We start from the raw sequence: 16369 nt of genomic DNA, 5'->3' as shown, positions 1-16369 counted from the left end.
CCAACAATCTAGCCAACTTTCTATCCACCTTATAGTCCATTCATCCAGCCCATACTTCTTTAACTTGCTGGCAAGAATACTGTAGGAGACCGTGTCAAAAGCTTTGCTAAAGTCAAGGAACAACACACCCTCCGCTTTCCCCTCATCCTCAGAGCCAGTTATCTTGTCATAGAAGGCAATTAGATTAGTCAGGCATGACTTGCCCTTGGTGAATCCATGCTGACTGTTCCTGATCACTTTCCTCTCATCTAAGTGCTTCAGAATTGATTCCTTGAGGACCTGCTCGATGATTTTTCCAGGGACTGAGGTGAGACTGACTGGCCTGTAGTTCCCAGGATCCTCCTTCTTCCCTTTTTTAAAGATGGGCACTACATTAGCCTTTTTCCAGTCGTCCAGGACTTTCCCAGATCGCCATGAGTTTTCAAAGATAATGGCCAATGGCTCTGCAATCACATCAGCCAACTCTTTTAGCACTCTCGGATGCAATGCATCCGGCCCCATGGACTTGTGCTCGTGCAGCTTTTCTAAATGGTCCCGAACCACTTCTTTCTCCACAGAGGGATGGTAACCTCCTCCCCATGCTGTGCTGCCCAGTGCAGTAGTCTGGGAGCTGACCTTGTTCGTGAAGACAGAGGCAAAAAAAGCATTGAGTACATTAGCTTTTTCCACATCCTCTGTCACTAGGTTGCCTCTCTCATTCAGTAAGGGGCCCACACTTTCCTTGACTTTTTTCTTGTTGATAACATACCTGAAGACACCCTTCTTGTTACTCTTAACATCTCTTGCCAGAACTAATCTAAAAAGGCAGTTGAAGTTTCCATTAAAATGTTGGGGCATAAAATATCGTAGTTGCATCTTCCCATGGGTTCGGGGCATTCCTAGATAATTCTGGGGCATGGCTGATGGTAGAAGGGAGTGTAGTTGTATCCCTTTGTGCCTCAGTGATCTCTAATTGATGAAGCAACTTCTAGGAGATGAATATAGGTGGCATAATTTAGAACATCTCTTAGGCAGTCGTCCCTGAGATTAGGGGAGCAGAAAAATGGCTTTTCTGCACCCCATTCCAGGCCTTGTACTAAGCATAGTTTTGTTGGATCCCAGGATTTGGTCCATTGATTAAAACTAGAGTCATGAGAAAGTATGGAAAATCTGCCCCATTCCAGGCTATTTGGCTCCTAATATTGTGCTTCTGCTTAGTGATGTCTGAGTCTCAAAACAGTTGAAGGTTTAGTTCAAATCAGATAAGCATCCTAAATTCTGGAATTTATTTAAAGTTTTTTGACTTGCGTATACACATAGGAAATAGTCATGAATTTTGATGTACAGCCAAAAGTCTTAGATGGGTGAATAACAATTTCTTACATTACACAAAAGATGTATGTTGTATAACCTTGATATTGAAAATGCATGACAATTGGTCTCACACAAGCTGTAAATCTAGGTGGAAAATTACCAGCCAACTTTTCTTAACAGCAAAAAGCTTTAGTGAGCAACCAATTATTTTGCAACTCAACTCAAAGTGCAGCTTTTGACATTATATTGCAAAACTATATGATTATCAGCTGTTTCCAATGCTAATACATAAGACCCCTGGGTAATATTTTACCTCATCTGGTGTCAGTGATTTCCTTCTATTTTGAAGAATGAGAGATTATATGACCTGTAGACAATTGTATGAAAATCATATTCAAAAGACAACCAGATTCCATATTGATATGGATGAAAATGCAGAGATTAGGAAGAGAATGTATATATATACATCAATATGGAATTGGTTATCTTTTGAATATATATATATATATATTTAACAGAGAAGTCTGTCAAAGACATGGCTTCATTTGTGCTATTAATGCTGTTTGCAAGCACTGTGCTTATTAGATTCTTTTTAAAGAATTAGGCCCTAAATCTGCAAGTCGTTCCATACAGGAAGACCACAGTGCCTGCACAAAACTCGACTGAAATCTGTGGGGCTCCCTCCAGGCAGATGTAGGAGTCTGCCCACATTGATTAATTTGCAAGACCAGGTCTATATGTCTGTCTTCCTCTAAATTAGTTGCAGTAGTTTTATTTTTTTTTTCCTTTAAACAAGCCGAAAAAAGTATGGAGGGAGAACCAGCTTCTCTACTCTGAAAAGTCAGTGACAGTGATTCATCCAAAAAATGGTTTAAATAAAGAAAATGTGAATGCATATATCTCAATATATCTTTTCCTTAGACTAGGAACACTGAGGAAAATTTTCTAAAGAACAAAAAGGTTTTAAGTATGAAGATAAAACATTTAGGAGACAATAAATTCAACTAAGCTTATTCATGATAATAATTTTATTTATTCCTGGCATCTTCCAGGAGACACTCTAGATTTGATAGTCTGGAATTATAAAATCCTCTGCTAATGCTTGAAGTGCAGTTTGTAAAGAACTACTTGGCTTATCTAATCCTTGTATAAAAAGTTTTAGGAACACATTATAAATACACAAGTATAAGTAGACCTTACCTGTACACATCCAATATGAAATCTAAATATTGTGTTGCTTCTAGTGTATTAAATGTACAAGAATTTCAATATTGGACTTGCCTTTATTTAAATGAGAGTAAAACACGAAGCTCACTGTTGAAAAGTCCTGTTTTTGAATTTGCTAAATTTTGAAGCAGTGTTAATAAAAATAGAAAATTTCCTGGGACATTTCATGATAAAACATTTCTTGTTATTTGGATGAGTGGAGAATTTTGTGACAAATGTAGTCATATTTTAATATTTCAATCTAAGCCTTTTTGCTGTGATTGGTCACAAGTCATATGGTATTGGTTCTATCTCCTGTTATGTTCATGACATAGACACAAAGAAGTTAGATTTAAAAATAAACAAACATAAAATACACAAAAAATTCTGGAAGGTTGTGGTGTAACAATACTTTATTTCTTAAAATCCAGAACCTTAACACAAGAACTAAAAACAGAGAGGCACAACTCATCCCACCTATACATTTTTTAACTGGCTGTTTGTAAATTTGACTGTTGCTTGGCCCAGAGCTCACACACAGCCCTCTAAAGGACTAGGAAACCCACCTGAGCATTTAAAATATCAGCTTACGCTTTCAGTACAGGTTTCAGTATACCACATGTCCCTTCTTAGCTAAGCCTATGTCATGTAGTCAGGAGAGTGAGCAAATGGCAGAACTGGAATTAATTTGCAAACTGGACATCATTAAATTAGGCTTGAATAAAGACTAGGAGTGGATGAGTCATTAGACAAATTAAAAACTATTTCCCCATGCTAATTTTTCCCCTACTGTTACTCACACTTTCTTGTCAACTGTTTGAAATGGCCCATCCTGATTATCACTACAAAAGTTTTTTTTTTCTCCTGCTGATAATAGCCCACCTTAATTGATTACTCTCGTTAGAGTTGGTATGACAATCTCCATTTTTTCATGTTCTCTGTATATATATATATATATATATTCTTACTGTATTTTCCAGTGCATGCATCTGATGAAGTAGGCTATAGCCCATGAAAGCTTATGCTCAAATAAATTTGTTAGTCTCTAAGGTGCCACAAGTACTCCTCGTTCTTTTTTCTCAGAGGAGGTGACCTATATTTTATGTGCTTTCTGACCCGCTCAGAAAATAACCTAGCCATGGCAACAGGAGATCTCTGCTGTAGTGTGAGTAGTAGGGACACTTTTTGGCATTGCTTTCCCCATGTGCTGTGAGATATATGTATTTACATCCACCTTTTTGTTGCTTTAAATTAGACGGTAAGGTCTCTGGGACAGGGAATGCATCTCACTGTTTGACCACACTTAGAACAATGAGGTCTCAGTCCTGATTGGGCCTTTGGGTCTACCATAATACAAATAAATGAATAGCTGCTAAGTTTTGTGCAGCTCCATGTATGATGTTCCTCACAGAAGATAGAGTCACTGATTTCCATCACACACACACACACTACTCCCAAGCATTTGAATGTGGGGAAACTGGATGTTAGATGGTGTCTGAGAGCTCTGCGGGGTGGGCACTATATTATTTAGCAGATGCTCGTGTTTCTGGGGTTGATGGGTGGTCACTAGGGGGTTGAGGAGGTGAATATGCACTAAAATGAGCCCGAGTGCTAGGATGTCTGGGGTGGGTGTGTGGAGACATGGTGATGTTGTTTGGGGGACTGTTTATAGAAGTTTGCTTGGTGAGAGCAGCTAGAGACTGTCACTTACTGGAACTGATGGCTGTCTCTGTTCACTGCTGTTGTTGCCACCTTGTCTTCCCAGCTGCTCCTTTCCTGTTCAGACTCACTACAGTGGCTGTAGTGTCCACATGGAGTCACAGCAAGTTATCCCTGCAGTCCCGATATATGCATGGGTATTCAGCTGGGCTGTTACAGGGTTGCCAGATGCCCTTGTGTCACACAAGAAGCATGACAACTGGCAGCGATGTAATAATTCAAGATTTTAGGGGGGAAAGTTGTTCTCATTTGGCAACCATTGAAAACACGAGAAAAAGCTGTTCATCTACAAAAAGCATTGGAGGAGTTAACAGGCCACTAGTCTCTCACAGGCAGCTCCTCACTTAATATGGGACCTTCCTTCTCCACTGTGTAAGCAGTAAATGAGGTGGTCTAAGGGAAGGCCGGTGAATCCATGCAACAGATTTGAGAAATGTTCCTTAAAAGGTCATTTGAATGCTTAAAATCTCATAGAAAATAATGACATCTGGGATATCTGAGGGAAAGATCAACAGTCAAAGTTCCAATTTATTTTTGGTTTTGCTCAGAAGTTCATAATGAATTATTTTATCAAATGTAAGGTGTCTAATTTAATGGGATGTTAATTGAGTGGATCAGTCAGACAATCACTCCATTCAAGTGTCTATACCATACAATATAAGTATGTAAGTTACTTTTTATATTGCTCTCTCCCTCCCTGTCTTCAATCCACAATCCAAATTTGACAAGTTGTCTACTGTAGTAATTTTGGGATGCCTTTAAAATGGAGTGACATTGGAAAAGTCACTGAATTTTGTGATGGAAATAAATTTCACAATCCATTCTGCAAAATATTTCAGAAATCTCTGCACCCCTAGAAGAAAATAACATTTTGAGATGTTGAAAGCCACACAAAGTTAATGTGTGAAAATTTTTGTGACAGGTTTTACACAAAACTTTTACCTGTTTCTACCTTTCCCACTAGCTATATACAATCTGACAGGACCAAGTGAAAATTAAAAATAAATTCCCGTTTTAGTTGTTTAAAAATAAAATATAAATTGGCATCTGGAACATTCATTTTTTAAAACAGTATATTTCTATATGTTCTTAATGTGTATTTTAGTTTGATATAAGACAGCTGTGCTACAGAGATTTATTCCAAATGACGAGTGCACTTTAAATTCTCTTGTGAGCTGAAAACTTCATAACTTAGTGGACCAAATAGTTTAAACTAAGTGTCTTTTTTAATCTTAGCAAGGAATCCTGTGCCTTTTGGTCTCTTAATAGCATTCAGCATTCCATCAGATTATTGCACTTGTGAGAAATTAAACCACAGTACAGTATTTTCCAAGGCATTAAAAAGAACATACAATATATCCCTTATCAATGCATCAAGCTGTAGCTGCTTTATGTAATCTTTAAAAAGTGCTATTAAAATATTACATTTTTTGGTGCCTACAAAGTAGTACTGTGAAATGTGATACCTTGGAAAACTAAATTCAGCATACATAAAAAAAGGTGTTAATATGAAATAATATTACTTAGCAATTATGCAGTGTTTCACATGTTTAGAGCACTGTGTACACACATTAGCCAATTGATTAGTTTCAAAGTATTTATTTATATATCCAATTAAATCAAACTCACCCTCCCTGTCACTTCGTCCCATAAATTGAGTGTCCAAGCCTTGCTACATTTTCTTCCGTAACATTGTAAAACATCACCTCTTCTCTCTCTTCATATGGTTAAACTCTCTTCCAGTTCTCAACCCTACCCATTCTCTTCCTCTCTGACCTCCCGGCATCCCCATTGCCCCTACCCCAAGTCCATTGAAAATGAGTTACTGAAAGCATCATCCTTTTCTGTTGCACTGACCATTTCTTTGAATTCCTCCATTGGCTCTCCTTTTTCCATGCCATCAAGTTCAAGCTTCAAGGCTCTTCACATTGCTATCTTCCGTCCGCAAATCGATGATGCCCACATTGACTACCACTTGCTCACCTCTCCCACAAATATCCGCACGCTTTCTTCCATTCTCTGAATTGATCTGCAAGTCCATTACCCTCTTCTCCATCAAGTCCCTCTTCAAAATTCACTTTTGCTGAGATGCCTACAAAGAAATCAACCAACAGCCAGAGACTTATTTGGCAGAAACACTGACCAAATGCTAGGTCTTTTCAACAGATATACTTTTTCAAAGAAACAGCACCATAATGTAAGTAGTTTGTAGAACATTAAAAAAAAAATGTTTCAGCCACCCACAGCCTACCATAGTTTTTTTTTTTTTTAAATTTTCACTTGTCTTAATAGTCATTTTACAGCATTAAGCCACTAAATATTTAAGTAATTAAGCTATGAAGCCTTTTATTTCAACTATTTCGTGGAGTGTCATCAGTTTTTTTAGTGTATATGTATATATGGTTCAATAATTTGGACTGGTTTTAGGAACAATTAAACTCAACCCTGTTTATCAGGATTTACGACATAATGGCTACAAAGTCAAACACTCAAAATTTAAGAAAAGTCTGGGTAAGATAATTTGTGCAAACTTAATTCCTGCCACTTGTGCATGATATGGTCTTGAGTTATATAGTCACATGCTATTTTTTCCACTGCATCACTGCTTCATTCAACGCGCACAATGGATGGTGTTCTGGGAATTAATCAGGGCTGTATGGTGAAGGAGTCTGTTGCCTCTGGCACCCTTTCCTTGTTTGTTGCATAAATTGGAAAGAGTGTTGTGAATGAGACAGGGGATTGCAGGAAGCAAAAGCAGGGTCTCATGTTTAACACAGTTGTTGAATGTCATCCTGGAGAACTGGATTCTATCCTTGCTTCTGCCACAGAGTTCCTAAGGGATGCTGGACAAGTGCTTAAAACAAAATTTCCATTGGTCATTAACACTGTGCGTTTTTCATTTTCTGAGTGCCTGCGAGCTCTGATTTGCACAAGTGCTGAGTGCCCACAACTGCAGCTGAGGTCAATGAGATATCTGATCTGAACATTAATAATTTTGTGTTCAGTGTAGGGTTTGGCTGGTGTATTTAGGTAAATAAGGCCTGGAGCTACAGATTAAATTGGGAAGATAAAAACAAATACTGAATTACTCATGTAGGCGTTCTGTGGAAAGAATAGTATGGGATCATTAAAGATTGTAGCATAATGCTACAAGGGGGTTGAATTAAAGTTCCATGAGCAACTTTAGGTATTTATTTCCTAACTTATGAATGCTTGACTTTGCAGTCTTATAATTCTTTAACTGTTTTTTCCCTGCAATTTATTTGGGGGCGGGGGCAGGGAGAACCATCAGGCAGAACCATACTGACTCCACACATAGGTCTTCAGCAAGATTCTGATCTTTAGATCTGCAACACAGTCTTCTACCATTTGAGGTAATTGAGTAACTCATAGCAGTAGAACTTCTGGGGAGTGGCTGGGTCATTACACATATTGAATCTATTTCCCCATGTTAAGTATCCTCACACCTTCTTGTCAACTGTCTAAATGGGCCATCTTGATTATCACTACAAAAGTTTTTTTTTCTCATGCTGATAATAGCTCATCTTAATTAATTAGCCTCTTACAGTTTGTATGGCAACTTCCACCTTCTCTGTATGTGTATATGTATATATATATATATATATATCTTCTTACTATATGTTCCATTCTATGCATCCTATGAAGTGGGCTGTAGCCCACAAAAGCTTATTTTCTAATAAATTTGTTAGTCTCTAAGGTAACTCAAAAATGGTTCTAATTTTTTTTTTAACGTGGCAAAACATGGCAGAGACCTTGATGTTTTAGCTGAAACTTTCAAAAAAAAATCAACTTAAGGAAACACTCCATATTGACAGGTTTCGGAGTAGCAGCCGTGTTAGTCTGTATTCACAAAAAGAAAAGGAGTACTAATGGCACCTTAGAGACTAACCAATTTATTTGAGCATAAGCTTTCGTGAGCTACAGCTCACTTCATCGGATGCATTCAATGCATCCGATGAAGTGAGCTGTAGCTCACGAAAATGCATCCGGTGAAGTGAGCTGTAGCTCACGAAAGCTTATGCTCATATAAATTGGTTAGTCTCTAAGGTGCCACTAGTACTCCTTTTCTTATTCCATATTGAAAATTTCAGCCCAAGCTGTTTCCGTTTGTCATGTAAAGAAGTGAAAACAAAGCCTTACAATGGAAAGAGATGGGCAACTCTAATTATAGACACCAGAGGAATTCTGCGTCCCCACTGATTGAGGAGGTCACATCCCTGCTGCAAATGCAAGGACTGGGGCATTGATTTGATTGTAGCTGTGTGTGTCAGTTGTGTGAAAAGAACCAGAAAAAAGTGAGAAAGGGAGCAGACAGCAGGAGAAGCTGTGTGACTGAAACCCTGGAAGGAAGCCAAGAGACAGTGTTTCTTTTGGGCAGAGTGCACTGAGAGGGCAGGCTTCAATTTCTGAAAAAGGAACTGACTCCTATTGTTTGCTTCTACTGTAGTCAAGGAAACGGGACTTGTAATAATAAAGAGAAAGGAGCCACTGTTCCTGCAAAGTGCCAATACATTCTGTCATCTTGCAAATCGTACATTTTCCAGAGGAAAATATTGATTTCGGTTTACTTTGCCAAGTTCATTTGTGTCTGCTGGAACATTTGTAACTTAGATACAGACTTGCATCTTGGTTATTTTTTCTCATTATTACCCAATGAGTTTATTTATTCAAAACTAAGATGGTGTCACTACTAACAATGGACATATTTCTCCAAGGAGCTGTCATTTACCTTTATAATTACTACTAAAAGAAAAAGTTTAAAAAACTCTTTAAATTGAGCAATCAAGTTGTGTTCATGCCTCAAGTGAGTAACCACATGACCTCACTGCTGTAACCCATGTCCTTCCTCACCCCAAACCTCTTACCTTTTCTAGTTACATGACAGCTAGAACTAGATTCTAAGCATTTCAATGAGACCTTTGCACCTTGCTTTTGAAAATCCTATATCTCTAATTGTTCTGTACATCAGCCAACAGGGTTTTAGATGTTATAAGCATGGTGTGTGTGTGTGTGTGTGTGTGAACCAGCAACAGTAACTTTTCTCCCTTCCACCTGCACCCTTTCTGCTCCTCCCATCAAACACAAATGGTGTAGGACTCTGAGACATTTCCTGTTAATACTAGGTTAAGGAGAGGAACATGGAAGAGCCATTACCTCTGCTAATAGCAGTAGCTCCTCAGAAGCAGCTCAAAGACTTCACCTGTCTCTGTAGTAAACCCCCCAGTTTTCACCACTACCACTGTGCTTGCTGATACTTCTCTCTGATGAGCCGACTCATGCATGCACTGACTCCCCCACCCCCACGTAACTCCATTTTTTTTTTACTTTCTTCCCCTTCTCTGTCCTCCACACCCTTTTTGTGTGTGCTGGAGGTAAGATGGCAATCTTCTCTTTAAGATATCCTCAGTATAAGAGCTGGCAGGCTGCCAGCAACTGCTGATTCTTTGTGTTCCTGCTGGACAATGATAGTTCTTCTCTAGCAGCTGGGGATGGAGGGAGCCCCTTCTTTCTGGATTCTTGGAATGTGGAAATAAGGCAGATTCTCTTCTCAAGAGGAGGATGCCTGCATATTATCTGGGACTTTGGCACCAACAATTGTTTCTGCGTAGCTGTTGTGGCTGTTTCCCTCTTGATCCCTACATCATCATTGCTTAGTGTATCCCAAACTCAGTTTTAAATCAGAAAGTGAATGTGGAGTCCCAGTAAAATCCAAATTCAATTTAAAAATTGACTGCTACTTTCTTAAAAGAAAAATAAACACAGGTTAAAGAGAACTCTTTAAAGGGCTTTGTAAAATGGTATAGCTGGGTGTGGGACAACCCCTCCCCCCCAAACCCAACAACAAAATAGATTGTGTACACATTTACACAGAGAAAGGTATGTGTGTACTTGGTTATTACACAATGAACATATGTTTTCATAGGGCTAGATGTGCCTAGTTCCAAAGCACCAGTGCAGGAGAGTCCCTTCTCCCACAAATGGTCTGCATTAGCACAACCTATAAGTGACAACAAAAGGTGCAAGGCACAGGAGAACAGTCCCATGTTCCACTGCTGGTAAATATGGACTTTAATGGCAACCACTCTAGGTAGTGTTTCGTCACTCATTTGTCTACAGGCAGCAAAGAAATTGAATCAAGCAGTATGGGTTATGAGTCAATATTTTAAAATGGGATTTCTTCTATGTGTAGGCACAGAAAATACTGTAAATTTTAGCGATTCTAATCCTGTTCACTTTACTCAGACAAATAGTCTTATTGGTTTCAGCAATGGTGATAAATTCTGCTCGCCTTACTTAGACAAGTGCTCCTATTAACTTAATTGTGATTGCTTGTGAGACTAAGGCTATGTCTGCATTACAGACCTTACAGCAGCACCGCTGTACCACCGCAGTTGCACCACTGTAAGGTCTCCTGTGTAGCTGCTCTATGCCAGTGGGAGACAGCTCTCCCGCTGGCATAATTCAACCACCCCCAATAAGCAGGGGGTAGTTATGTCAGCAGGAGATGTTGCCCAGCACCAAATATACTCAATATTTTATTTTAAAAATATAGTATCTGACATGGCAGTCTTTCTTCCACAGAACTTTCCATCTGCCCCCAATATTCTTTCTATCACTCTATAGCCAAGTCCTGGACTCAGGTCTGAACAAGTCTTCCATTGTACTGTACACCTTTATGGGCACTCTTAGTATACCTAATGAAACAAACAGGTTTTAACATTATTTGAAATTTGGCATGACTATTAACTTCATAGTCAGCCTAAGCACTGTACACCTGTTTGAGGCTTGCGTATCCCTAGTTGCATTTATAATTTTGATCTATCGTAGTACGTTTTTTTTATGCTTTCTTTTTTTATTTATTATTTGAGGTAGAGTTTTTTCTTCATTAATTTTATAGGAATTATGATCAAAGCTACAAAAATAGTGAGAAGCACTAGCAAGATGCAGGGGAAAACAGAAAACAAACAGAGAAACATATTTTTCATTTATCATTGAGATGCTTTAAAAATAGTCTTTCTAAACTCTGTATGCATAATTTTTGGTAGTCTACAAACTATCCCCATCTTCCTATGGGATATATAATTCAATTAGTTTATGTAATGCTTTCTAATACATCATTCTATATATACCAGCTAGAGAGCTGATGGAAAAACATGTAGTTTTCATAGAACTCCCTGTGGATATATGCATTTACATTCTGTAAAAGTAATGGCAGTACCTGCAGGAAATGTACTAAGTGCCCTTGGTTATCCTTAAGTTGTTCACCCTCTGGAGAAGTTAAAACTAATATGAAAATAAATTCACTTTTAAAAGCATACTTTTATCTAGACTACTTGGATGGTAGCAACAAAACAAACTATATTGGATGTAGGCATGAACTGGGTTTCTGAGGTCAAGGGCAAAATTCTCTTTTATATTGGCAATTACACTAATTCAACTCTCCTATAATTTTGACAAAATAATTAATTTGTCACTGGTTTGCTTGATATGAATTTGATGGATTTTACATTAGCTTTGTCAGAAGAATTTGTTATGTGAACTCTTTAAAAATTCACTGCAGTTTGAATTTGTAAAGGTTTACAATTAATGGCAATTCTGGAAGTTATCACTTATTCTCAGGCAGTGTTTAATAGGAATTATAGCATAGATGGTCTGGACAATGTTCAGCCCAGGTTTAACACAGAAATATGATGTGTGTCTGGGCAAACCCTACCTTATTTCATCTAATCTATCTATCTATCTTATCTTTTATTCTGAAATTTCAGATGCTAAAGTGATGATTACTAATATAAGAACTGAGATAAAAAGAGAGAAAGCACTACAAAATCTATGGTGCAGCTGCATGTTTTGAGATTTTAATAAAGGAAGCACACATTTCTGGCTGTCTAGAAAACCTATAAAATGAAGCTGTATTCATCCTATATTGATTGATAGAACCATATCTATTTTAATATCTGTGTGTTGAAAACATATGGTTACAAGAGCTCTATAAAAATCAGATTGACCAAAATCTAATTGTTCTGCCCATAAGCAACTAAACAAAACCCCCTTTCTTGTTTTAATTGCTGTGGATATACATGATGTACTTTTAAAGTTCCATTATCAATGCATTATCATTTATCTCCTTTAGGAATGCAAGTCTGCTCCATGCATTAATGGAGGTTCTTGTCAAGATTTGGTCAGTGCATTTGTGTGCATTTGCATGAGTGGATACACTGGTGAATTTTGTGAAGTAGATATTGACGTTTGCAATGAACCTGCACTGAACTCAACCCTTTGTTTCAATGGAGGCATATGTGTTGACGGTCCTGGAAGAACTTTTCATTGCAGGTCAGTAAGTATGTTTACTTATAACTGCAGCAGTTATTGTACATTCATTTGTTAAGTTTTGAATTTGGGGATATTTTACTACATGTGTTATATGAACTATATTGGATTTATTACATTTTTAAGGACTATATTGGAATGCAAATGTTTTAAATTATGGAACTCGTTTTGCTGGTAAGACCATATGTCTAAAACTTTTAGAAATATATTTAACACAAGAAGAAAACATTATTTCAAAATATTGAAACTGAAAGTACTGAAATATATTGAAGTTCTAAGAATAAATTTTAGCATAAAATAAACAAACAGATCCTCAAGGGACTGTTGTTCTTAAATTGCTTCCATTTAAAATGATGTCTTTACCTAGAAAATAATCCTTAATATGTTTCTGTGATTGGTGCGTGGAAGATTTTTCATAACATGAACAAACTGCAAACTCATGTGCTCAAAAATATTTATGAGTATCAGAGCCTGAACTGGGGAAGGGAGGCCTCTTAAATAATTATAGTCTATTTGCTGGTTATAGTTGTCTACAGAAGCTTTCACACAGTTTGTGCTGTTTATCCTACATATTTTAAAATTTCCTCTAGTAAAATTAGTATATATAGTGACTTTTATTTACAGTCTATGGCCCAATTTGACTATTACACTAATTGAAATTTAAAAAAGACTGATAAAAATTATTATAAACCTATGTGGCAATGAAGCACTAAAACCGTACTAAGGCATACATCTAAAGATGTTCAACATCAGGTATTCGGTTTATGGCCTGAAGCAAAGCTTAATGCCATTAATACTTTTGTTAATAATAACAATAGCCACTTTTGAGGAGATTATTAACCATGTATAAAAATTTATTGTCTTTATAATGTATTTACATTGAATTAAACCATAACAAACTATGTTAAAGTAACATTAAGTGTTTGTCTTAAACTCACAAAGGCATTGAAACTCAGAGTTAAGGTTGAAGTTTATCATCTAATTAACACTGTGATTTCCATATATTTTAGCACATATACAAAGAAAGTGAAAGTTGCATTCAAGTGTTTGAAAGTAAAATTTGAAAGTAAAATTGAACTCAGTATGATTCAGATAACTGGAAATCCTGTAATATTAATTTTGACACAATTGGAAGTAAAGAGGGGTTTCAACCTTTATATTTGTTTGTATTTTGGTGTTATTTAAGAGTTTAATTTAACTTTAAATTAGCCGTTTTGTGTTTACAATCTGTTTTGTTTTGTGGTTGTGGGTGTCTTTTTATTTAGGTAAGCAATTTTTATTAGTGTTTGATGAGCCTCAAAATGTTCAGAGGTTTGGTTCAGCTATGCCTTCAGAACTCTCATGTGTACAATGGTGGGCTTGGAATCTTGGCAGAATATCATCTCCTGTGATGTTTCCAGTTAGCTCACCTTTCCATCAGGGCAGAAGTACAATGAGAACAACAGTATTTTGGCACTTCTAAGACAAAGAGTAGGGGAACAGGGTACAACATATAAGCAAAATAGTCAAGGTGGTAATTGGTCACATCTTGTGAATACAAGGTTTGATAACATTGTAGTGTTGTTTTAATATACTACATTATGTTTGTTTGCTTTATATGATAACTAAGGGTGATTTTTTTTATTAAACAGTGCTGCAAATTTCAATTTTCTTGCCTTTATCATGGAAGCATTGTTAAAGACTCCATAGCTAAGCTAAACATTTATTTGTTTGTTTGTTTATTGTGTACTTAAAGCAAAATTTAAATTCAGCTGTTCAGGATGAAAACAAACATCTGTCCAAACTAAAGTGGCACTACTTACTGCTATTGCACTGATTTAATATTGCAGAAGGACAGTAGATAGAAAGAATAGTAATCCGAGGAATCCGAAGGGCTCAAAATGATTCCTTTATAAAATCATAGGGATGGTATGTCATGTGTTATGGATTTTTTTGTCAACCTGGTGTAAGTTCACATGGTGGAATCTGTGATGTTGGCTTCATTTTAACTCAGACCTCAGAGGATTTGAATTCATGTGAACCCAGGAGGGAAGGGTGTACTGGAAACTTCTGTGAACCCAAAATACTGAGTACATTACACTTTGTGTAACACATTGGGGATAGTTAAGACACATTTCTAAAGATTGTTTTTGTTAGAAAATAAAAATATTTAACTTAGATTCATGTTAAATGTTGCCCTTCTGGTCCCAAGTTTTCCTGAAGCTTAGCAGTCATAGCCCTGGAAGGGATCTGGTGTGAGTTAATGTTATTTCAAGCATCACTCTCCATTGGATTTCCAAATGGAAAACTGGAGCATCAATGAGGTATAAGGCTGCAGAAAGCATCTGGTCCCCTGCTACCTGCCTTCCTACACCCAAAATTCTCTGATTCACCAACTTCACACACTTCTGGCAAAGGGCCGTCAGTAGGGTCTGAGGGAAAGAAGGTAGACTTCTATCCATTACATCCCATAGAGTTCCACAGAATCAGGTTCCCATATATTTATGAAAGCAAATGGAAAAGATAGGCATTTGACTAACTAGCCATAAAGAGTGAGCTGTTACTAAATTGAGCAACAATTATCTTTATATGTAATATTGATTTTATATTAGTTACTTGAGCTGTCTACTGTGGTGGGAGGAGGAACTAAATGGTAGTTAGAAAGATATGTTATTAATGCATATAATATATAACACCTTAGCATCATGCAGGAATTGAAATGCAATGTAATATAGGAGAAAAAGAATGATACTTAAATGTGCTTCTGCTGCAAAATGTAGCCTTTGATTGATCAATGCTGTATTCTCTCCAAAGCACTGCATGTAACTTCCTCAGCATTCTGCTTCTAGCGAGCACACACACAAAATAGATGGAAATCCATATAATGAGATTCTTTTCTTGACTGCTTGAGCATTTTTTGCTTCATCGTATTGTCGAGAAGCAGAATTCAGAAATTTTCAGTCAGTTCAGAAACACAGAAGGACAAGGGGCAGTATTTGATCTGTGCTTTACCTGATGGGATGGAATAAAAGATTTATACAACATTTTACATTCCAGCCTCATCATGCCTCATTGTAAAAGGAGTCAGGCAGTGCAAAAAGGAGGAGAAAGAACATCATGGTTCTTATTGTCAGTTAGATTACTGTATCTGTACAAGTTGGATTACCTATTGCATCAATGCAAATATGTAAAATTTCATCCTGAGTAACATTATAGCAGTCAAATTTGTGTAAGATATGAGTTATCTTTGGTCCCTAATACAGGACTGTGCATCTGTTCCATTTTCCTTCCAAAACAGCATGTAGGCAGGGAAAGGTAGTATTTCAGACTGTGTCTCTGATAACACCATTTGCTACAGAAATTGAGGAGACTTGCACCAGCACTGGCATTTTGCACAGCGGTGGGTCAGGAGAGCAATCTAGAACTGATTCTTCTCTCAGTTTATACCATTTACTTCTTATGTGAAACTCCAACTTTTTAATGAATTTACTCCTGGTTTACACCAATGTTAGTAAGACAGGAGAATTGGGCACTTCTCCTAAGAAAGCTACATAATATGAAGTAAAAAAATTTTGCGTAATGAAAGAGAGGCTTTAAAATTAAAACTACTTAGCACTTCTGTGTTGCACCTTCCATTCAAAGATCATAAAGCACTTTACAAATAGTATGATGACTTAATCCTGCCAAAGGGACATCCTTAAAATGTTGCAAGGGGTATAAATATTATAATTGTTTCTATGAGTGTTTTTGGGGTGCATGGAGCTGTAATAAAAAAGTTGGCATTTTCCAACTGAGAGCTGCAGTAAACGGCAGCCTCAGACAC

General features: G+C 37.1%; 1 protein-coding gene across 1 annotated transcript in view; it reads left to right on the top strand.

Annotated features, from left to right (window-relative positions):
• Positions 1-16369, top strand: part of EYS (eyes shut homolog) — a 1269973-nt gene that overhangs the window by 462661 nt on the left and 790943 nt on the right. The window contains exon 18 of the mRNA XM_075126509.1: positions 12371-12570. Within this exon, the coding sequence (XP_074982610.1) occupies positions 12371-12570 (200 nt within the window). The remainder of the gene's footprint in view (positions 1-12370; positions 12571-16369) is intronic.

This window comes from Caretta caretta, chromosome 3, assembly GCF_965140235.1.
Source record: "Caretta caretta isolate rCarCar2 chromosome 3, rCarCar1.hap1, whole genome shotgun sequence".
Classification (NCBI taxonomy): domain Eukaryota; kingdom Metazoa; phylum Chordata; order Testudines; family Cheloniidae; genus Caretta; species Caretta caretta.
This window is presented reverse-complemented; position numbering and strand designations above follow the sequence as displayed.